General features: G+C 41.0%; 1 protein-coding gene across 4 annotated transcripts in view; it reads left to right on the top strand.

The window, feature by feature from the left end:
* Positions 1 to 4142: 4142 nt before the first annotated feature.
* Positions 4143 to 22711, top strand: part of SLC17A5 (solute carrier family 17 member 5) — a 48251-nt gene continuing 29682 nt past the window's right edge. For 3 of the 4 annotated variants that reach the window (XM_034990328.1, XM_034990330.1, XM_034990329.1), the window contains exons 1-6: positions 4143 to 4319; positions 11517 to 11713; positions 13464 to 13697; positions 17553 to 17640; positions 20330 to 20416; positions 22411 to 22529. In XM_034990328.1, coding sequence (XP_034846219.1) covers positions 4226 to 4319; positions 11517 to 11713; positions 13464 to 13697; positions 17553 to 17640; positions 20330 to 20416; positions 22411 to 22529 — 819 coding nt within the window. In that variant the 5' untranslated portion in view covers positions 4143 to 4225. The remainder of the gene's footprint in view (positions 4320 to 11516; positions 11714 to 13463; positions 13698 to 17552; positions 17641 to 20329; positions 20417 to 22410; positions 22530 to 22711) is intronic. The other variant, XM_034990331.1, reaches the window with a different exon arrangement.

Here is a 22711-nt window from a genome sequence, read left to right as displayed (position 1 = left end):
TTCATCCAAAAATTCCGTTATTAGTTTTAATATTTCCAAATCTAGTGATTCAAATATTTGTCCTTCCATTCAAGTTTTTTTTTTTTTTTTTAAAGATTTTATTTATTTGAGAGCGAGAGAGAGAATGAGAACACGAGAGGGGGTAAGGTCAGAGGGAGAAGCAGACTCCCTGCTGAGCAGGGAGCCCGATGTGGGACTCGATCCTGGGACTCCAGGATCATGACCTGAGCCGAAGGCAGTCGCTTAACCAACTGAGCCACCCAGGCACCCTCCATTCAAGTTTTTACTCCCTATATATTACTGTCTATTTGAAATTCTCACCTTAGTAGTCTCACCAAGGCCAACATGATAAGACACTGTGAAACATGATAAGCACAGTGAAAGAACCAATGCTAGGAACTGCTCAGCCTGCAAAGATAAATAAGACTTGGTCCCAGGGCCTAGGAAACCCAAAGTCATAAAAGGGAACCAAGACAGTTACATAGCCAACTATTAACTACATAATTACAAGTAGAATGTGATATGTATTTTAAAAGAGGTATAATGAAAATCAAAAGGGAGTTCCTAACATGGGTAAGCTCATTTTGCAAAACAAACTTAACAATAAAAATTACAATAGCTGGGGCATCTGGGTGACTCAGTCGGTTAAGCATCTGCCTTCGGCTCAGGTCATGATCCCAGGGTCCTGGGATTGAGGCCCGCATCGGGCTCCTTGCTCAGTGGGGAGCCTGCTTCTCCCTCTGCTTGCTGCTCTCCCTGCTTGTGTGCTCTCTCTCTCTTGCTCACTCTCTCTCTCAAATAAATAAATAAAATCTTTTTTAAAAAATCCTCTTTAGCGGCACCTGGGTGGCTCAGTCATTAAGCATCTGCCTTTGGCTCAGGTCGTGATCCCAGGGTCCTGGGATCGAGCCCCGCATCGGGCTCCCTGCTCCGCGGGGAGCCTGCTTCTCCTCTCCCACTCCCCCTGCTTGTGTTCCCTCTCTGGCTGTCTCTCTCCGTCAAATAAATAAATAAAATCTTAAAAGAAAAAATCTTTAGGGGGTGCCTGGGTGGTGCAGTTGGTTGAGCATCTGACTCTGAATCTGACTCTTGATTTCAGCTCCAGTGGTGATCTCAGGGTCCTTGGATTGGGCCCCGTACTGGGTGTGGAGCCTGCTTGGGATGCTCTCTCTCTCCCTTTCCCTCTGCCCCTCCCCACTGCACTCACGGGTCTTGCTCATTCTCTCTCAAATAAATAAATAAATAAATATAAATAAATAAATCTTCTTTTTTAAAAAATCCTCTTGAGGCGCCTGGGTGGCTCAGTCGTTAAGCGTCTGCCTTCGGCTCAGGTCATGATCCCAGGGTCCTGGGATCGAGCCCCGCATCAAGCTCCCTGCTCCGCGGGAAGGCTGCTTCTCCCTCTCCCACACCCTCTGCTTGTGTTCCCTCTCTCGCTGTGTCTCTCTCTCTGTCAAATAAATAAATAAAATCTTTTTAAAAATATAATAAAAATTAAAATTAAAAAAATTAAAAGATCCTCTTTGGAATATTATAAAACAAAACAAAACAAAGTACTTCCTCTGGGTTTAGAATCCATGACAATGCAGTAGCAAGAAATATATCCAGCACCATGTTGGTTTCTAACATCATACATTCTGGAGAAATGGCAGGAGCAGAGGCTATACAGGATGAGCCTAGAATATCTTACTATACCAGAAAGTAAGGTAGAGCTCAAAAAAACACAACAATGGAGGCATGTGAAAGGGACATAGGAACCAACTGAAAGATTTTCAAATCACCAAGCTGGAACAATTCGAACAACAAAATAACATAGTGTTGGATTATAACCCAAAGTACAAAATAATAACCATGGGCCCAAAATAATATAACCAAATACTTGAATGAATAAGTAAATAAGGGAGAATAGACAAATCACCCATACAAAGGAATTCTGCCCCTCAAAGACTTGGGAAAGTCTTTGCCGCTACCCCTTAAGTGTAAGCTGCACTACGGACTTGCTTCCAAAGAGAAAAGTATGGAAAGGGAGGGGAGAAAAAGGAGTTAACTTTACAGGGGGAAAATCTGAGAGATTATCTCAGGTATGTAACGGAACTTAACTTCACTAGTGATATCATTAGTGATAAGTTATATCGACAGCACTTTCCCTTCATATTATATGATGAGCATGGCGTTTACCTCTGCGCTCCTCCTCCCCAAAAACCATAACCCCAGTTCATTTATAAGAAGAACATTGAACCCACATTGAGAGACTTTCTACAAAACCTACCAGTACTCTACAAAATTGCCAAGGTCAGTAAAAACCAAGAAAGTCTGAGAAACTGTCAGTCTACAGGAGCCTCAGGAGACACAATGACTAAATGTAATGTTGTCATCCTGGATGGAAACCTAGGACAGAAAAAGAACATTAGGTAAAAACAAAGGAATCTAAAGTATGAACTTCAGTTAATAATAACCTATCAATATAGCTAATCAGTTGTGACCAATGTCTCATACTATTGTAAGATCTTAACAGGTCAAATCAGGTAAAGGGTAGGGAGCACTCACTGTACTATCTCTGCAACTTTCCTAATAAACCTAAAACTCTTAAAATAAAACGTGTGTTAAAAGAAAAAAAGGACCTCTTCTGGTTTGAAATCTTTCACTATCTGTTAGAATCTTTATTCCCTGGTCCAAGTCTTCCCTAAAGTTGCTATTCATAATGTGTGTGTGTGTGTGTGTGTAAAGTTATATAAGGAACTGGCTCATGCAATTATGATGGCTGGGAAGTCAAATCTGCAGTGTGAGCTTGCAGCCCAAAGACCCAGGAGAGCACGTGGTTGCAAATCAAGTCTAAAGGCAGTCACTGGACAACTCCCCCTTGGTCGGGGAGGGGGTCTTTTGTTCTATTCAGGCCTTAGATTGAATAAATTCAACCCACATTCTGGAAGAGTTCTGTTAACCTCGTCCAAAAACACCCTCCAGGTTGTCAATGCCAGACCTGATAAATCAGAATCTGCATTTTAAAAAGATCTGCTGGGTGATTTCACGCATATTCAAGTTTAAGTGGCATTGCTGCAGAAGACTCCTAAAGGGCCAGAATCCCTCCTTAAAGATCTTAAAATATACATGGTAATTTCACTAACTCAGGAACTAGGCTTGATTTGTTGCTGTTTTAACTTGATAACTCTCCTAGCATTTATTGATCCGGAAGTGAGGGATGCCTTCAGAAATCTCCACTCTCTGTGCTGGGTGAGGGTAAGCCTCCCATCTGTTCCCACGTGGACCTCACCAAGCTTCTGACCCGGTTTTTTTTAAATTACTGTCCTGTGAGTCTTCCCAGCTACAGTGAGCTCCCCAAGGGCATCTACCACATCTTATTTTTCCTATCTCCAGGTCTCTATTACTCACGGTAACAGCCAAACTCAAGTCTGGCGTCAGGACTGCAGGCCCACATCTGTCCCATTCCCGGGGCCCCATCCCCCAACCCTCCCAAGAGAGACGTACATTTTCCTCTTTCTCAGGCAGCATATGCCAGAAGTTACCATTCGAATTAGATCTGGGGAGACATTACACACAGATTACTCTACAGGTTGAGGCATATGAAATTGACAATATTGGCTTTTTTGACCCACAAAATCAGCGATTTCCTAGGCCTGAACAGTATGTTTCCATTTAGTGTTTTTCCTTCGCAAAAACTACTTTAGGGACAATTTGCTGTCACGGGTAGATGGTACCAGGCTTGCTAATATTCGTGACAATTTACTACTGATAAATTAACGTCAAATACACACCATTCACTTCCCAACTTCGATCCCAGCCCTCCCCTTATGATGCGCGATTCAAGGCCTCGCAGCCGCCTCCAGGGTCCCACTCATCCCGCAGGGGCAGCCCCTGCGCTTTTCAAGGGAGCACAAGAGGGGAGAGCGTCGTTCCTCGGAACGACGGCGACCTGGCACGCCCAAAGCCCAAGGGGCGCGATAACTCAACTCCCACCGCGCCCCACAGGCCACACCGCCCCGAATTCTGCCTTTGCCCGCCCAACCCCTCCACCGTTGCCCGAACCTAAGATGGCGGCGGGGGCGGAGTCGGTGCGGCCGCCTGTAGGCGGGACCGCGGTGACAGCGCGCGGCCGAGGGGCGGTGCCAGCGGCGCCACCCCGCCCCGCCAGCGCGGCCCGGGCCTTCGGCTGTCCGGGCCCGCTCTCCTTTCTGCCGGTGTCGCCGTCCTGCTTCTCGGAGGCGTCATGAGGTCCCCGACTGGGGGCCTGGCCTCGAGCGATGGCGAGGAGGGCTCAGATAGGACGCCCCTCCTGCCGAGCGCCCCGCGGGTTGAAGCCGGTGAGCAGCGGAGCTGTCCCAGGGCGGGGGTGGCCGGGATACCCGCGCCCTTGGCCGATGGGACCAGAGCTGCTTAGGCGTGAGGGGTCTTGAGGGAGGAAGCGAAGGCGCGAGGGAACTCGAGGAGGGGGAGTCCGTTCAGGGCCCCGCTTAGCCCCCGCCTGCCCCGGTGCCCAGAAGCCGCTCTGGGGTCTGGCGGGGACCGTGAGGCCGGGCCGGGCTGGAGGCTCGGGTGGGGCCGCGGCAGGTGCAGCTCCGCGGGGTCTGGGCAGGGGCAGCTGGGCGCCGCCCGCTCTGGACTCCTGGCAATTCTCGATAATATCGAGCGGGGAGCCCCATGTTAGAATGTATGGGAGGAGAACCTGTGAATCAATGGGCAAAGGGCCGAGCGGAAGACCCGGAGTCAGAGCAAACTGGGAGAAGACCCTGCAGATCGGTGGGCAAAGGGTTGGACGGAGCTGCTCGCTCTTTCTCTCTGTCACCGCCAGGTTTCCTCAACTGCCGCCCGCCGGCCTGTAATCTGGTAGCGCCTTGGGCGGGGAGCTGAGACCGAGGAGGACTGAGGTTAACATTTGTGTGTATGTGGAGGAAGACTATTGCAAAAGCCAGCGAATATCTTGAATTTTTTTTTCCGTATGGTAGTCTACGGTTACATCGTAGCAGGTCTGCGATTTAAGTTAGAAAACAGTTACCTTCAAGATAGAATATCTATAAAGTTCTAAGATAATTTGCCGAAGGTCTTGCAGCAAATAGAAAAGGAAGTACTTCACAACGTATCTTCCCTGAATTTGGAGAAATTAAAATATATTGCTATTTAATACTTTTATAAATGTAACTTCTTTAAAAGTAATTAAAACTAAAGAACAAGTCCGTTTGTACGCGTTCTATAGTTTCAAAGATGTGTGCATGAGAAACAGAGTTGAATTAGAAATTTGACTTTTCCTGACCAAGAACAGGATCGTCCTGTGGTATCTTTTTTGTTTTTAACATTACCAGATGGTGGCAGTAGATGTGGCAACCTAAGAGCTCCATCCGGCAGCTGGGAGCTTATTTTAGAGGAGGCTCAGTGTAAATACTGTACCAGTGACGTTAGACCTAGAAGTTGGACTTAGTTCCATAAACTGAGCTTTTTCTGTGGCATACACTGTTAGATTTCTAAAATCTTCTGTAAAATAATCTAGTATGGAAATACAGAAACAAATGCCATCAAGATATTCCCTAGAGACTATCATATTCTGTTGCAGTTGAGAAAATATATACAGCTGTACTTCATCCATGCCTAAGTGTATAGTTTTGATTTTTCAGGAGAGAAAGGCCAACAAAATGTCAGTGGTAACATTTTACAGTAGTAAAAAGACCTTAGAAGCTAACCACCCTCTGGTGATGCATCATTTTATACATAGACAACCAAGGGCCACAGAGATTACATTCCCAAAGGTTGCAGCATGTAGCCACATTTGTGTTATATTTGAGAAATTCCTATTTGAAAAATGCTTAATCGTTTTTACTTGATCCATTACAAATTTGAGAGTTCCCCATCCATGGTGAATACGAGGACCTGGTTTTATGTTTCTTTACTAAGAGCTAAACTTAAGATATGTTTCTTTAGTGTTAAGAATTAATGCCTCTCAGGTTGATGTAATATGATGGAATTTTCAGTAACCCAACTATGGTTACCCCTCAAGCATTTGCTTTTACTCAGCGTGGTCGATTTCAGAAATGCACACCAAAATGATGGGAGAAGGCTGGTTCAACACTGATAAACAATAGGAAGTCTATAGATTTTTCTGCCTAATTTAGGTAGGAGGAGGGGAGGGAACTAAGCAAGGAAGAGCAAAGCTTTCCCTCCCACACATAAAAATTCTTCATTCCTCACACTTTATACCAGTTGAAGGTTTGCTTTTGAATGAAAGACATGTGTCTTGCATTTGATTAAGTGGATTTTCAAAATACTGTTGCACCAAAAATGTACTCATTTGTGTTAGGAAAAAAATCAACTGTAGGGCTTCTAAGACATTTCTTTGTGTTTAAAAACAGAGCATAGATTTGAAGCCAGAGTCCCTAACTGCCAAACCCAGCTCTACTAACTAGGTGTGTGAGCTTTAGCAATTACCTAAGCTCTCTGTACTTTCCTTATCAATAAATCAGGGAAAATAATATACCTAATTTACAGGGTTATTGTGAGGATTAAATGAGCTAATAGGAAGTGCTTAGAAGAGTGTGGCACATAGTAAATGTTAGTTACTATTACTATTATTATTATTATCATTATTTTCAACGAAAGCCATTTAGATTTTACATTCCTCAGAGAAGCTGGGCACGGCAAAATGAGGTCCCCATTCTTCATGGTCACACTGTATCAGAACTTGTGATTTCTAGCTTGTAATATAGGTCATTCTGTGCTTTGTTTTCATTGATGGGGTGTTTTGTTTGTTTGGGGTTTTGCCTCTACTACTCTGTTGGGGAGGTTACATTCAGGATTCAGTTACACAAGCATTGAGTTTCACAAATACACTTCTTGTATGAATATAGTCTTAAATGTAAGATTCGGAGTGCTGGTAGAGAGCAACCACATTACAGAACAAAGGCAAATGGCCTTGGATCATTGGATCATTTGGTCATATCACAATAGTAACTGAATCCATTTTAAGGGAATTTGGTGTTTTCACATAAACGGGTATTAATTTGGGAGCTAAGAATACATAAGGATCTATCAGGAATTAATTATCCATAAGACAGAGTAAGACTAGTTGAATATTACCCTTTCTTTTTAAAAAGATTTTTATTTTTTTTATTTATTTATTTGAGAGAGAGTGCGCACAAGAGGAGGTACGGTCAGAGGGAGAAGCAGACTCCCTGCTGAGCAGGGAGCCCGATGCGGGACTTGATCCCGGGCCAAAGGCAGTCACTTAACCAACTGAGCCACCCAGGGGCCCTGAATATTACCCTTTTTAAACACAAAACATATTGTATTCATGTTAGAAAAGAAATCTTTTTTCTTTTTTGGAAGATTTTTTTTTTAAGTAATCTCTATGCCCAACATGGGGCTCGAATTCACAACACAGAGATCAAGAGTCACATGCTATACCAACTGAGCCAGCCAGGCGCCCCAATAGGAAGTCTTTTTTAATGCAATTCCTGGGCCAAGGGGGCTCACTATGTCCAGTGCCCACCCTCCTCTAGGAAAAATCGTCATCTGTGTGGGTCAGTGCTCCTAACCATGGATTTTCCACCTCAGTCTCAGCCCCTCACTATTCAGTACTCCTTTCTCCTCCCCACTGCCAAACCCTTCCACAATGAATAAATACCCTGCATTCTAGGGTTTTCACCAGCCTTCCCTCCACCCACATCATTGCTTCAACAGAAACCTGGCCTTCTGGGCATATCATTCTCACTCCTCACTGCTGCCTCAAGGGGTGATTATTTTCTCTTGCCCTGTGCTAATTGATGAGAGTGACTCTTCCTTATTCCACATGGATGATGCTTCCAGACAATTACCCCTCTACTCTCAATGCCTGGTGACTTCCTACTCATTGATGAAGACTCTGTATAAATGTTCTTTCTCCAAGAGGCCTTCCCTGACCCCCACCCCACACATACACACACACAAGCAGCTTAATGTGACTCCTTTGCCCCTTGTTACATACATATATTGTAGTACTTTATCTTATTGGTATAAATTTCTCCAGGGTGAACAGGAAAGGAATTCATTTTTGCTGAGTGCTTATCATAACTGCCCTAGAGTATTTCATTTAATCTACACACAACCCAGTGAGGTGGTTATTGTTTGCCTCATTTTAGAGCCAAGAAACCTGAGAATGAAAACTATTTTTTTAAAGATTTTACTTACTTGTTTATTTGAAAGAGAAAGAGAGGACACGAGTAGGGGGAAGAGCAGAGGGAGAGGGATAAGCAGACTGTGTGCTGAGCAGGGAGCCCGATGAGGGGCTCGATCCCAGGACCCCGAAATCATGACCTGAGCCGAAACCAAGAGTCAGATGTACGCTCAACCCACCGGGCCACCCAGGTGCCCTGAGAATGAAAACTATTAAGTAATTTCCCCCAAAGACACATGGCCGGTGAGATTCAGGACGGAGATTCATTCCCAGGTCTGCTTCTCTCTAAATTAGCCTGTGTTCTTTCAACTACACCCACTCCACATTCCTAAATTTAAACCATATTTTAGAAGCTGATGTTTGTTTTGATGGGTGCTCTGTTCATTATGCAAGCATGATTTTGCTTTGAACTTGATTTCAGTGTGACGGATGCTTGATGGATGTTCTCTGTCTTCATAATGCAAGCATTCTTTTGTTGGACCAATTTCAAACATTATCCAGATTCCACATTTTGTCTTAACACCATGCTTTTTTGAAATAAAATTTTCCTGACTGATTCTTAAGCAACAGCCATTTTTATAAAGTAGTGACCATATATTTTTAATATCTCTTACGACCTCATAGCTATATACTTTGTGACATCTGTGTTGGCTTTTTATTTTCTGATTATCGACTGTGCCCCAAAAAGTTAAAATTGCCTGACCCATAACTTCTAGGTCAGTTTTTCAAGTAATATCAAGCTGCTTGCCCCACATCTTCATAGGATAAGGTATAATCACAGTCCAATGAAACATCTCATGGGGAGAAGCTGATGACAGTAAAATAAGGTAACTGCAAATAGGATAGAGAGAAGTAATAACATTACAGGTCAGAATGGCATAAAATAAAGTTGTCTAGACTAGTAAATTGAATTACTAGTAACTTCATCCCTCCCTTTCACTTACTCCCACATCTAATAGGTAGGCAAGGCCTGTCAGTTCTGTTTTTAAATTTATCTCAAATCTGCCCATTTCTGGGGTGCCTGGGTGGCTCAGTCAGTTAAGCATCTGACACTTGATTTCAGCTCAGGTCTTGATCTCATGGGTCCTGGTTTGAGCCCCCAGGCTCCTCCTTGCTCAGTGCTTCTCCCTCTCCTTCTGCCTCTCCCCTGCTCATGCTCTCTCTCTTTGTGTATCTGTCTCAAATGAATAAATAAAATCTTTAAAAAAAAAAAAAAGGATCTGCCCATTTCCCGGGAAAACAATAGTCCCATAAATGATCTTACAGAGTCTACATCTTCTACTACCATTCACATTCCTCCCCCTTTGTAATCTCCACACAGCAACCAGAGAAGCTCTTGAAACCATAAATGACCTACTGTCATTCCTCTGCTGCAAGAGATAATGAACTCTGTCAATAGTACCTTGGCAAAGCACACAGTACATGTATCTGGAGTTTTCTTGCTCCAAGTTACTCCAAGTAACACACTTTGGTTGTCCAAATTTGGCAAGATTATGAGTCCACCATCCAGACTTATGTGTATTGCTCTCCCACACAGAGCGATGATAAAGAAAACACGCCTCACACTATCCCAAAGTCTCTTAACCAGGCAGCAGCCCATATGGTTGGAGCAGAAAGCAAATGTATCTAGATTCAGTTAACAGAGACAGCACATATGGAGCCTCAGAAATACAGTTCTCACAGGTCAAGATCTCACTATGGCAGTGGTGCCATAATTCTAATAGCTGTACTCCTCCAAAAGGAGTCGAGAATGCCACATGACAAGCTCTCTGGTAAGTGATGTAAATCCTGCACAGAGGAAAAATTGATTGCAGTTGTTAAGTGTGTGAGGGCTTCTCGAAAAGTGAGGTGGATCATAATATGTTAATATATCCCTAAGTAGAGCTGTGCCATATTCACTAATGCTTCAGTCTGAATCAGTACTAAGACCTTTGTACTCTGCAAAACGTACTGTTGCTTGAGGTTGGGTCAATGAAAGCACCAGGATTCCTGAGCAGGGAAACACACGCACATAGAGAGAGTTAGTAGGTCATTACCAAATAAAAGCATACCTATATTCATGCATATGTATTTAACTTTAGATTGTCATTACCAAGTAAAATAGACATTCGTGTCTTTCGACAGCTATTTATTAAACACTCAGTGTTTGCCAAATTTACAGGTGTAAAACCCTGGATTGGCCACTCTCTCTCTCTGTCACTAAGGGACCAATCAACCTTAACTTCCTAAATTCCTGTCCCCTCTCCGATTCTGCAACTCAGCAAAAGAAGAAAAAGACCAAATAATGTGTATATGCCTGTAATTAAAGTGAAAAATAGATCAAAATGCCTCCTCTTACATGATCTTTCATTGGTTCCTCCAACCAATTCCGCCTTCCCTTTTTTTTAATCCTTGTGTTACATTCACTTGCTTACTTTTTTTAAATGTGGGCCCTTTAAGCCTGTTCAACTGAGCAACTGTCACAGATGCTGCAACTGTCATAGATTCTGCAAGTTTGCTTCTGGATTCTTAAATACATTTAGTTTAGGTGGGCCTTAAGTATTAATCATGGCTTCTGATTCAAACCCAGCCTCCGAGGATACTTTTCAAGGTAAGAAATTTATCAAGAGGGGTTTCATATGCTAGCCTTGGCAGGAAACTTTTCGTGCCGTGCTACACTTACAGTGAGATGGCTACTAATCCAGAGTCCACAGTTTCGGTGCTTTGCTGTAGTCAGTACTCTAGTACTGATTGGCCATATTTTAGATAGTTTTTCAGAAATAATGTGCCATTAAACCCCTTAACTGTTTTTCTTGAATCTTTGTCAACTGACAGGGATTAGGGATTCAGTTTTGACTCTGTAATGGAGATTTTTCTTTTTTTTAGAGAGAGAGAGCAAGAACGCATGTGCACACAAGGGGGGGGGGAGGTGGCCAGGGGAGGGGGAGGGGCAGAGAAAGGGGAAGAGAGAATCTCAGGCGGGCTCTGCGCCCAGTGCAGAGTCAACATGGGGCTCAGTCTCACAATCCTGAGATCGTGACCTGAGCCAAAATCAAGAGTCAGATGCTTAACCGACTGAACCACCCAGGCGCCCCTGTAATGAAGATTTTTCTGAGCAAAGTTGATAAAGCTATTGCCTTCATGTTTTAAGAAACTGTCTTACAGTTCAGGCTCTCACGTGTTAAATGTTTATCAAAACTACAGCTACCGAAGACAAATTCTCTTTGATAAATGTTTTTAGATATGCTTAATCTGAAAATATTCTCAGAAAACTATTCATGATTCATTAATTTGTGTACTTCTAAAAAGTAACCTTTTCAGTAATTTAGACAATATCATCTAAGTCATTCTACTGAAACCTGTCTTCCAATATCTGTTTCAGCTCCAGCGTGCTGCTCTGCTCGCTACAACTTAGCAGTTTTGGCTTTTTTTGGTTTCTTCGTTCTCTATGCATTACGTGTGAATCTGAGTGTTGCGTTAGTGGATATGGTAGATTCAAATACAACTTCAGCAGATAACAGAACTTCTAAGGAGTGTGCAGAGCATTCTGCTCCCATAAAAGTTCTTCACAATCAAACGGTAAGTGCTACTTTTGGTAAGTGCTACTTTTTAAACAATCTTAATCCTTAAATACATCCAAGTAAAAATATTGAAAGGTCTTTCTTCATCCTACAGAAACCACAAACACTTTATGCATGGAGGCTCTGAATGTTTTTCTTTTGTGCTTTTTTCAGGAACTGGTTGAACAGTAAGGTAACTACAGCTACTGCTTCTTGGTGTAATACACTTTGATCTGTTTGAAAAGTAGTTTCTCAGTTTCCTCTATAAACATACCAACCATCCTTGAAGATAATTTGGAAAAACCTGTTTAGCATACCAGGAAATTTTATTGTTTTTGATGTTGCTGAATAGTTTTTATGGGACTATTCTGCAATAGCTATTTAAAAGGTTATGGTTGCAAGAGAGCTTAGGTCATCTGCAGGCTGAAGAATCAGGTCAATTTCTTAGGACGTTATTTTCCAAAGTTTATACATGCCTAACATAAGCTGCTTGAGTCACTTTGCCTGCTTCATGTTATAGTGGAATTGATAAGTATGTGTTCATCATTTGTTCATAATTGAGTTTTACATACATTAAATATTTTGTTTTGCTTATGACATGGGGAGATAGAGAAGGAGAAAAGGCTGGTGTCCTTTTTATGGTATATCTTCATCCATTTTCAGCGCTCACAAAGGAGCCAGATCACACTTGGGTTAGTCTCCTCTGCCGTTTATACACAAGAGCATCCAAGCTCAGAAGAGGGTTTCTGCCCAAACAACCAAACATACAAAATAATGACGTACCAAAATAGTTTTTTATTTGACTTTAATAACGTTGCTGAATACATATTTGAGTACACATCACCCACTTTCCCTACTTCAACCTGTGACTTATAACTGCTGGACGGTTCATGAGGTCCAAGAATTCTACAGATAAGCCACAAATTGGTACTTCAAATAAGGATAATTAGAGGGGTGCTTTGTATCTTTCCTTTTGGCAAATGCTTTTGTTGATCTAGCTAGTTATCTTCATCTGCCTTATATCAGCAGTAAAAAGAAATCCTGAGATGGTTCTTGACACATTGGCTCAGTGATACAACTATGTGAATTAAAGATGTCAGATATTCAGATGAGTCACTAAATCTTCATTATGACCTTACTATGTACTGCTACTAATTAAAAGACATCTCCTACTCACATGGAGTCTATGGCTTGGTTTAAATGCTTGCTCTTTTGTCTTGTTTAATATGCTTGTGCAAGTACTTGTTCTGAATCGGGGAGATATTAATGATCTATATTTGTGCATACTAATAACCAACATTAAGTGAGCACTTAAGTGTGTGTCAGGCCTTTTTCATTTAATCTTCCCAGACTGCAAATCCAGTAAGTAATAGAGCGAGGCTTGACCCCAGCCATGGCTCCAAAGCCTAGTTCAGCCACTACAATATTCTGTTTGGTAGAATTTCTGGATTAAGTCTGTGCCTCTTTTTTGAGCTTTCTTAGTTATGATCGTTACAAAGCCTCTACAACTCATCCTATAGTCTAGTTTCATAAAATAACAGGCCTTCTTGAAATTTATGGCTTTCAATTATTTTCCATTCACTTCTAGAAATTGCATGCCTATGCTGTGGTGACTCACCTACCTGATAGAACGTTTGCAAGTTCTTCCGTCTGAAACAGTGGTTCAAAATTACATTTATATGTACTAACCTGCCAATTAGACAAGGGAGCTATTTAGTCAAGGTCTTAAAATGTTGTTGTTATTGTTGTTTTCCTCCTACTCTTTATAGGGTAAAAGGTACCAGTGGGATGCAGAAACTCAAGGATGGATTCTCGGTTCCTTTTTTTATGGCTACATCATCACCCAGATTCCTGGAGGATATATTGCGAGCAAAGTGGGGGGGAAACTGCTGCTAGGATTTGGGATCCTTGGCACTGCTGTCTTCACCCTGTTCACTCCCATTGCTGCAGATTTTGGAGTTGCAGCCCTCATTGTACTCAGGGCACTAGAAGGACTGGGAGAGGTAATTTTTTTTCTCTCGTTTATTTTTCCTCTTACCCTGTATCACTTTCTTGTCTTCTTAAAGATATCATTCTTTGGTATGAATATAAACCAAAAATTGACATCGGAAGATAATAGGGCTTTATTTTTTAATTAGAAAGATAATTGGGGCGCCTGGGTGGCTCAGTCAGTTAAGCATCTGCCTTCAGCTCAGGTCATGATCTCAAGGTCCTGGGATGGAGTCCCGCATAGGGCTCCCTGCTTGGCTGGGAGTCTGCTTCTCCCCCTGCCTCTCCCCCTTGCCCCAACTCGTGCTCTCTCTCTCTCAAATAAATAAATAATATTCTTTTAAAAAAAAAGAAAAGAAAAGAAAAATGATTAACTAGAAAATAACCTGAGTAGATTGTATATCGGTGAGGTCAATGAGCTCTCGAATGGGAGCATGCAGAAAATGGAAGATTTGCTAAAAGATCAGAGAAAACATTTTCCAGGGGACACTTCACAGCCCCTCCTCCTACTCACTCCTACTTCAGGAGATAAGAAAATAAACCACTGTTAAAACGGTTAAGATGGACAGACCATCCTTACCTTTGGAACTTGGCCACAGTTTATCTCTGCCTTATCATTGATTGCCCAGATCTAAAACACATTTTACACAATGGATTGTCAGGTTGCCTTGTTTTACTTTAGATGTGTTGTTATTCATAGAGCTTCCTCTCTGTTCTTTTTTCTGGTTCCCTAGCTTAGAGACAAATAATTTATCATTTTATATAACTATCTTTCTTTACTTTTGTGATTCTTCTGACCTTTCTGCTGCTTTGGGAATTGTTATCAATTTTTATCTTTTTTTCCTCCCTCCTAAGATTTTTATCACTCGAAAATTTTAATTCCTTATCTTTCTTTTCCTTCCCACTTCTCTTTTGCATTTCATAATATGATTCCATTTATTTATTTATTTATTTATTTATTTATTTATTTATTTATTATTTTAGAGAGGGAAAAAAGGAGAGACAGAGGGAGGGAGAGAGAGAGAGAGAATCTTAAGCAGGCTCCATGCCCAGCACAGAGCCCAACACGGGGCTTGATCCCATGACCCTGAGATCATGACCTGAGCCGGAATCAGGAGTTGGACGTTCAACCGACTGTGCCACCCAGGTGCTCCCAGTACCTCTATCTTTAAATAGTGATCTCTTTTTGTTTCTGACTTTGAGCTTCTACCTTTGAAACTGAGACATAGGTTAATTTTGCTCTTAACATTCCTGTAACCCAAGCGAATTGTTGTCCTCCGGGTTTGGTTTATAGCATTAAGCTTATGTTAGGTAGCAATGTATCATGCTGTGTTGGAAAAACACTGACTGGAGTCATAAGATCAGAGTTTGAGTAATAACTCCCCTGTATCTAATGGTGAAACCTTACATAAATCTCTAGACCTCAGTTCCTTAATTTTTAAAATTGGGACTAAAATACCTGCCCCATCCTCAGTCACAGCTCAGATGTGATAATGATTGCTAGAATACTTTGGAAATTGCCAAGTACTACTTTTTTTTTAAGCTTTGATCACTCATCCGAGCATTCTTATTTTGTTCTTATCAAATAGAGATGTACTAAATAAACTCTTTTGACTACAAAATAAAAATTACTCCCTTATTACCAGGTTCCTCTTCTGACATAAGTAAAATATACTTAATTGTAGTATATTTTCTCTGATCCAGATATTGAATCTCCTTGCTGAATGTATTCCCATATATTAGCTTCCTGTTTGTTTATGCCACTAATACAGCATTATAGTATATTATCTTACTACTGCTATCTCAAGTAACTATGTTACTTCTGAATAGAAGTTAAGTTGTGTTTATTCTTCTTTTATCTTTCTCTGTTCCTCCAGTATGTATCACATGTACATTGCCTCATCCATAAACTTAGGTCAGCATCTTTCATCTCTAGCATCTGATTCACCATAAATATATCTACATGATCCCTAGGGTTTTATAATAAATTTTTTCACAACATAACCTCTGTGCATATTTCCCAACACCTTAATCTTTATTCTGTAATGATTCATCCTGTGGATGCCCCATGATACAGATTCTTATCAACTTGCAATGCTGCCTAAATAATTTTTTTAAGATTTTATTTATTTAGGGGCGCCTGGGTAGCTCAGTTGGTTGAGCATCTGCCTTCGGCTCAGGTCATGATCCTGGGGTCCTGGGATTGAGCCCTGCATCAGGCTCTCTGCTCATTGGGGAGTCTGCTTCTCCCTCTCCCTCTGCCTCTATGCTCTCCCTCGCTCTCTCAAAAATAAATAAATAAAATCTTTAAAAAAAATTTTTATATATTTGGGAGAGTGAGAGAGAGCTCAGCAGGGGAGCAGAGGGAGAGAGAAAATCTCAAGTAGACTTCCCACCGAGTGTGGAGCCCAATGCAGGGCTCCATCTCACAACCCTGAGATCATTACCTGAGCCAAAATCAAGAGTTGGACCATGAACCAACTGAGCCACCCAGTTGCCCCTGCCTAAATCATTTTTGCCCTCCACTGGTATTTCTTTATTTCTTTCTTCTTCTTCTTCTTTTTTTTAAAGGAATCAGCAGAAAATACAAAGTGTCAAAGCATTTATTCTTGTCTCCATTAATAATAGCACTAGCTACCCTTTAGCTTTACAACAATCATGTGAGATAGGGAGTATTATCTTTGCTTTACAGATAAAAAAACTGAAGTTCAAGGAGGTTAACTAATCTTTGTTAGGCTGCACAGTTAGTGAGTAGCCAAACACAGCTGTGAGTCCACTGCTTTGAATCTACCAAAATCTATTCCCTCCCACCTCTCCTCTGGCATCTCCTCCTCTCCCAAGTCTCTGTGACCCTCCTGCCTCCACAGCTCTGTTGACTCTTCCTATCAGTAATTGACATTTACTAAGCTAGCTATCACCAAGAAAAGAAAAGAAAAAAAAAGACTATAAACACTCTAATTGAATTCATCAGGTTTTTGAAGGACAATTTTTCTTATTAAGGTCAATTTGAATTTTATTCCAGTATCCCAAAGTATTAGCTCAGCATTTTTTAAAGTTATATATTGGTAGTAATATTCCCATTTCATTCAGGCTATTAATAAAGTGAATGAGTAAAATTGACCTTGAGAGAGATTCCTTTATGTCATCATGCAGTGTATTCTTTTAGATTTATTGTAAATCCTTACCTTGTAGTCCTCAAACCAGCTGACAGAACCCACAAATCTTTGTTCAGATTTTGGAAGTACTTCACTATAAGGTACTTTTACTCAGCACTGTGCAAACATCTCACCTCATGGAACCCAATTCTAGTTTGGTTCTTATCCAGAAATTTCTCTTACAGGGACACCTGGGTGGCTCAGTCGGTTAAGCATCTGCCTTCAGCTCAGGTCATGATCCCAGGGTCCTGGGATCAAATCCCGCATTGGGCTCCTTGCTCAGCGGGGAGCCTGCTTCTCCCTCTGCCCCTTCCCCTGCTTGTGGGCTTGCTGTCTCTCTCTCTCTCTGACAAATAAATAAGCAAAATCTAAAAAAAAACAAAAACAAAAAAACCACCAAACTCTAAAAAAAACTTTTAAAAAACTTAAAAAAAAAATTTCTCTTACAACAAAAGACTCAACTGAATTAAAACATTAACAAAACTACCTTGGGGCGCCCTTGTGACTCAGTTGTTAAGCGTCTGCCCTTGGCTCAGGTCATGATCCCAGGGTCCTGGGGGCTCCCTGTTCCGCGGAAAGCCTGCTTCTCCTTCTCCCATTGCCCCCGCTTGTGTTCCCTCTCTAGCTGTGTCTCTCTCTGTCAAATAAATAAATAAAATCTTAAAAAAAAAACTACCTTATATTTCAGCAGAAATATCTTTTTCCCCTCCTCAGGGTGTTACATTTCCAGCTATGCATGCCATGTGGTCTTCTTGGGCTCCCCCTCTTGAAAGAAGCAAGCTTCTTAGCATTTCATATGCAGGTGAGACAACTATTCTTGTAAAAATTTTGCTACAATTTGTTATGTATATATCAGCCTCAGATTAAAAAAAAAAAAAAGGCTTCACACCAGAATGATGTCAGATGCCTCCTTTGGGTGAAAATCAAGTTTTGGAGGTATAATTTTATTATTAAATTTTCTCTTCAGGGCGCCTGGGTGGCTCAGTTGGTTAAGCGACTGCCTTCGGCTCGGGTCATGATCCTGGAGTCCCGGGATCGAGTCCCACATCGGGCTCCCTGCTCGGCAGGGAGTCTGCTTCTCCCTCTGACCCTCCTCCCTCTCATGCTCTCTGTCTCTCATTGTCTCTCTCGCAAATAAATAAAAATCTTAAAAAAAAAAAAAAAATTTTCTCTTCAGCTCAACAACATATAGCAATGTGGCTTAGTTGACTCATGTCATTTTCTCCACTGCCATCATTTATTTCTTTTTTTTTAAAGATTTTTTATTTATTTATTTATTTATTTATTAGAGAGAGAGAGAGAGAGCATGAGAGGGGGGAGGGTCAGAGGGAGAAGCAGACTCCCCGCCGAGCAGGGAGCCCAATGTGGGACTCGATCCCGGGACTCCAGGATCATGACCTGAGCCGAAGGCAGTCGCTTAACCAACTGAGCCACCCAGGCGCCCCGCCATCATTTATTTCAAAACATGTTGCTTGTTCAGATGTTCATATAAAGAATGCTATGGTTTGTTTCTTTTTAAGGTCCAATAGCTGAAAAATTGAACACTTTTGTCCTTAAATTGTGATTTCTAATCTGATTGTCTAATGAGCATATCATTAGACAATCATCTCTTCATACATCTTTTTTCTATGCATTTATTTGCCATCATTTTAATCAATAGGTGAGATAGCATGAGCTTTATATGTGAATTATAGTTTTACCAGATCACACACCGAATGAATACTTTTGGACCTGACTGCTGTTAAATACAGTGGTTGAGAAAGACCTCTCTGTGGTCACCTAAGCTAAAATCTACAGGATAAAAATGAACCAGTCATGCAAAGAGCAGAAGAAGGAGCATTCCAGCCAACTAGAACAGCATGTACAAGGGCTCTCAGGCAGGAAATAACATAAGAGTTCAAAGAAATGAAAAACCAGTGTGGGTGGCTAGAACTTAATGAATAAAGGGGAGAATGGCGTAAGATGAGGTTGGAGAAATAGACAAGAACCAGATTATATCAGGCCTTAGAGCCACAGGAAGAAATGTATTTGTTATTTTTTTTTCCAAAATACAATGAGGAGACATCAGAGGTGTTTAATCAAGAGAGAGACACGATCCAATTTACATTTTAAGAAGATGCTTCTTACAGCTATGTAAAGGTCAACATGAGAAATCCGATATAAGTTCATGAGCAGGTACTAGCTATGGTTCCCCTTTACCTATTGAGTGAAGCCTAAGCTAGAACTGGGGTCAAGATTCTTTACAGTCTTCACCACTTCATTTCAGCTAGCCTAATCCCTAGCACATAGTGCCTGAAGTGGAGTAGATATTCAGTTACTATCCAACCTATTTTTCCAGCCTTTATCTTCTGTTCCTTTCCTTCACCCAGGCAAAGTTCCCAAACCCACTCTCTGCTTCCCAACTTCATTTCTTTACTTGTCCTATTACATCTACCTCTATGGGACAAAAATCTTACCCATCTTTCAAAGTCTATTGCTGCTTCTTATATCTTTTCCTGACCTCTGGGAGTCAGAGGTCATCTGTCCCATATTTGAACTTCCACATTGCTCTGTGACACTTAACACTTTCTAACACGTAATAATTATTTATTTTTACCTCCTCTAAAACTTGACACCAGAAGCAATATCTGATTATTTTAACTGCCACTCGACCTACTAAGTTGTCTTCTATTTGGTGATTAAAATGAATTTCATTATGGGGCACCTGAGTGGCTCAGTCAGTTAAGCGTCTGCCTTCGGCTCAGGTCATGATCTTGGGGTCCTGGGATCGAGTCCCGCATCGGGCTCCCTGCTCTGTGGGGAGCCTGCTTCTCCCTCTCCCTCTACTGCTCTCTCGCTCAAATAAATAAATAAAATCTTTTTAAAAAATGAATTACATTATTTATTTATCTGAAACAATCATTTGTAATATATTTTGGGCAAATTAGATTACTAAAAGCTTCATTCTTATCTCATCAATTGTACTGCAGTACGTTATGTTTATCAGCCTTAGATCTTTGAACCTTTCCCCAAACACCTGAATTTCTTTTTTTTTTTTTAAGATTTTATTTATTTATTTGAGAGAGAGAATGAGATAGAGCACGAGATGGGGGAGGGTCAGAGGGAGAAGCAGACTCCCCGCTGAGCAGGGAGCCCGATGCGGGACTCGATCCCGGGACTCCAGGATCATGACCTGAGCCGAAGGCAGTCGTTTAACCAACTGAGCCACCCAGGCGCCCCAACACCTGAATTTCTAACACATTTCTACTAATGTGGCATTTACTAGCTCATATTATAATGGGTCCTATACTGATTGATGCATTCTAATTCATCAATAGCTACATAGTTGTAACCAGTGTAATTACAAATTAATGTGTATGTTTTACATATTGTGGGTTTTCTAGCAAATGATTCCTTGAGAGAATCTGTTACCCATCTTCCTTAAGCAGTAGACCTATCCCCTCTTTGTTCATCTCTCTAGAAAGTTTACAAAGTCTTTATTGTTGTTCTAGGAGCACAGCTTGGGACAGTAATTTCTCTTCCTCTTTCTGGAATAATTTGTTTCTATATGGATTGGACTTATGTTTTCTACCTTTTTGGTAAGTTTTCTCAAAAATTTAACTTAAATCATAATGTAACAAATCCAAAATGTAATAGTAGTATAATACTTGGTTAAAAATATATATTCCTAATAACTGAAGTTGCCAACTCCTAAACCACAAAGTTCTAAAATACTTACTGATAATCTGTCTCTTAACTTTATATAGTTAAAATGATCTAGTTGAGTTATGATATGATGTTAATTTTAGAATATTTCTCAATAGAAACTGCTGTTGAATCCAAGACTTTAATGCCATACTCACTATCAAAAATTACAGTGTGGGTTATTATAAAAATTTATATTTTGAGAAGATTTTTTCTCAAGCAAAGTAGGATGCCCTCACTTGGTAACTTTAATCTTTTTCTCTTTTTATTCAGTCCCAGGACCTTTCATTTCTCAATCTCATTAGCAGGATGATACATGCTTTTATTTTTTTTATTTTTTTTATTAACATATAATGTATTATTTGTTTCAGGGGTACAGGTCTGTGATTCATCAGTCTTACACAATTCACAGCACTCACCATAGCACATACCCTCCCCAATGTCCATCACCCAGCCACCCCATCCCTCCCATCCCGCTCCACTCCAACAACCCTCAGTTTGTTTCCTGAGATTAAGAGTCTCTTATGGTTTATCTCCCTCTCTGGTTTTGTCTTGTTTCATTTTTCCCTCCCTTCCCCTATGATCCTCTGTCTTGTTTCTCGAATTCCTCATATCAGTGAGATCATATGATATTTGTCTTTCTCTGATTGACTTATTTCACTTAGCATAATACCCTCTAGTTCCATCCACGTTGTTGCAAGTGGCAAGATTTCATTTTTTGATGGCTGCATAATATTCCAGTGTGTGTGTGTGTGTATACATCTTCTTTATCCATTCATCTGTTGATGGACATTTAGGCTCTTTCCATAGTTTGGCTATTGTGGACATTGCTGCTATAAAAATTGGGTTGCAGGTGCCCCTTCGGATCACTACATTTGTATCTTTGGGGTAAATACCCAGTAGTGCAATTGCTGGGTCATATGGTAGCTCTATTTTCAACTTTTTGAGGAACCTCCATACTGTTTTCCAGAGTGGCTGCACCAGCTTGCATTCCCACCAACAGTGTAGGAGGGTTCCCCTTTCTCCGAATCCTCACCAACATCTGTCGTCTACTTGTTAATTTTAGCCATTCTGACTGGTGTGAGGTGGTATCTCATTGAGGTTTTGATTTGGATTTCCCTGATGCCGAGTGATGTTGAGCACTTTTTCATGTGTCTGTTGGCCATTTGGATGTCTTCTTTGCAGAAATGTCTGTTCATGTCTTTTGCCCATTTCTTGATTGGATTAGTTGTTCTCTGGGTGTTGAGTTTGATAAGTTCTTTATAGATTTGGGGTACTAGCCCTTTATCTGATATGTCATTTGCAAATATCTTCTCCCATTTTGTCGGTTGTCTTTTGGTCTTGTTGACTGTTTCCTTTGCTGTGCAAAAGCTTTTTATCTTGATGAAGTCCCAATAGTTCATTTTTGCCCTTGCTTCCCTTGCCTTTGGCGATGTTTCTAGGAAGTTGCTGTGGCTGAAGTGGAAGAGGTTGCTGCTTGTGTTCTCCTCAAGGATTTTGATGGATTTGATACATGCTTTTAATAAATTAGATTGCCATGTAGACATTTCATGCAGAAAATACATCTGCAATCTAAACAAAAAACGAATCAATGAGTGAAAACAGATAATCTGTGGAAATAATAGATTGTGGAAATTTTTTTTTTAAATATTTGTCTGATAGACTCTGATAGGCAGAGTCATGTGGTTAAAGTTGTTCTATTCAAAACTGATAGGAAATAATGCAGATAGCAAGTATCCCGTTAGGAAATTATGAGTGGAACTTAAAATCAACACTAAGCTGAAACCAATTTTATGTTGATAATTAATAATTACATAACTTTTTCAAGACATGTAAAAGTTGTTGGTGGTGCATTCTAATTTTATTTAACTTATTTTCTTATTTTAAGGTATAGTTGGCATCATTTGGTTTATTTTATGGATCTTTTTAGTTAGTGAAACGCCAGAAACTCACAAGACAATCTCCCGCCATGAAAAAGAATATATTCTTTCATCATTAAAAAATCAGGTATGGGGGCGCCTGGGTGGCTCAGTCGTTAAGCGTCTGCCTTCGGCTCAGGTCGTGATCCCAGGGTCCTGGGATTGAGCCCCGCGTCAGGCTCCCTGCTCTGCAGGAAACCTGCTTCTCCCTCTCCCACTCCCCCTGCTTGTTTCCCTCTCTCGCTGTGTCTCTTTCTGTCAAATAAATAA

The sequence above is a fragment of the Mirounga leonina genome, unplaced genomic scaffold (genome assembly GCF_011800145.1).
Source record: "Mirounga leonina isolate KUSES-001 unplaced genomic scaffold, KU_Mleo_1.0 Mir_53, whole genome shotgun sequence".
NCBI lineage: Eukaryota > Metazoa > Chordata > Mammalia > Carnivora > Phocidae > Mirounga > Mirounga leonina.
This window is presented reverse-complemented; position numbering and strand designations above follow the sequence as displayed.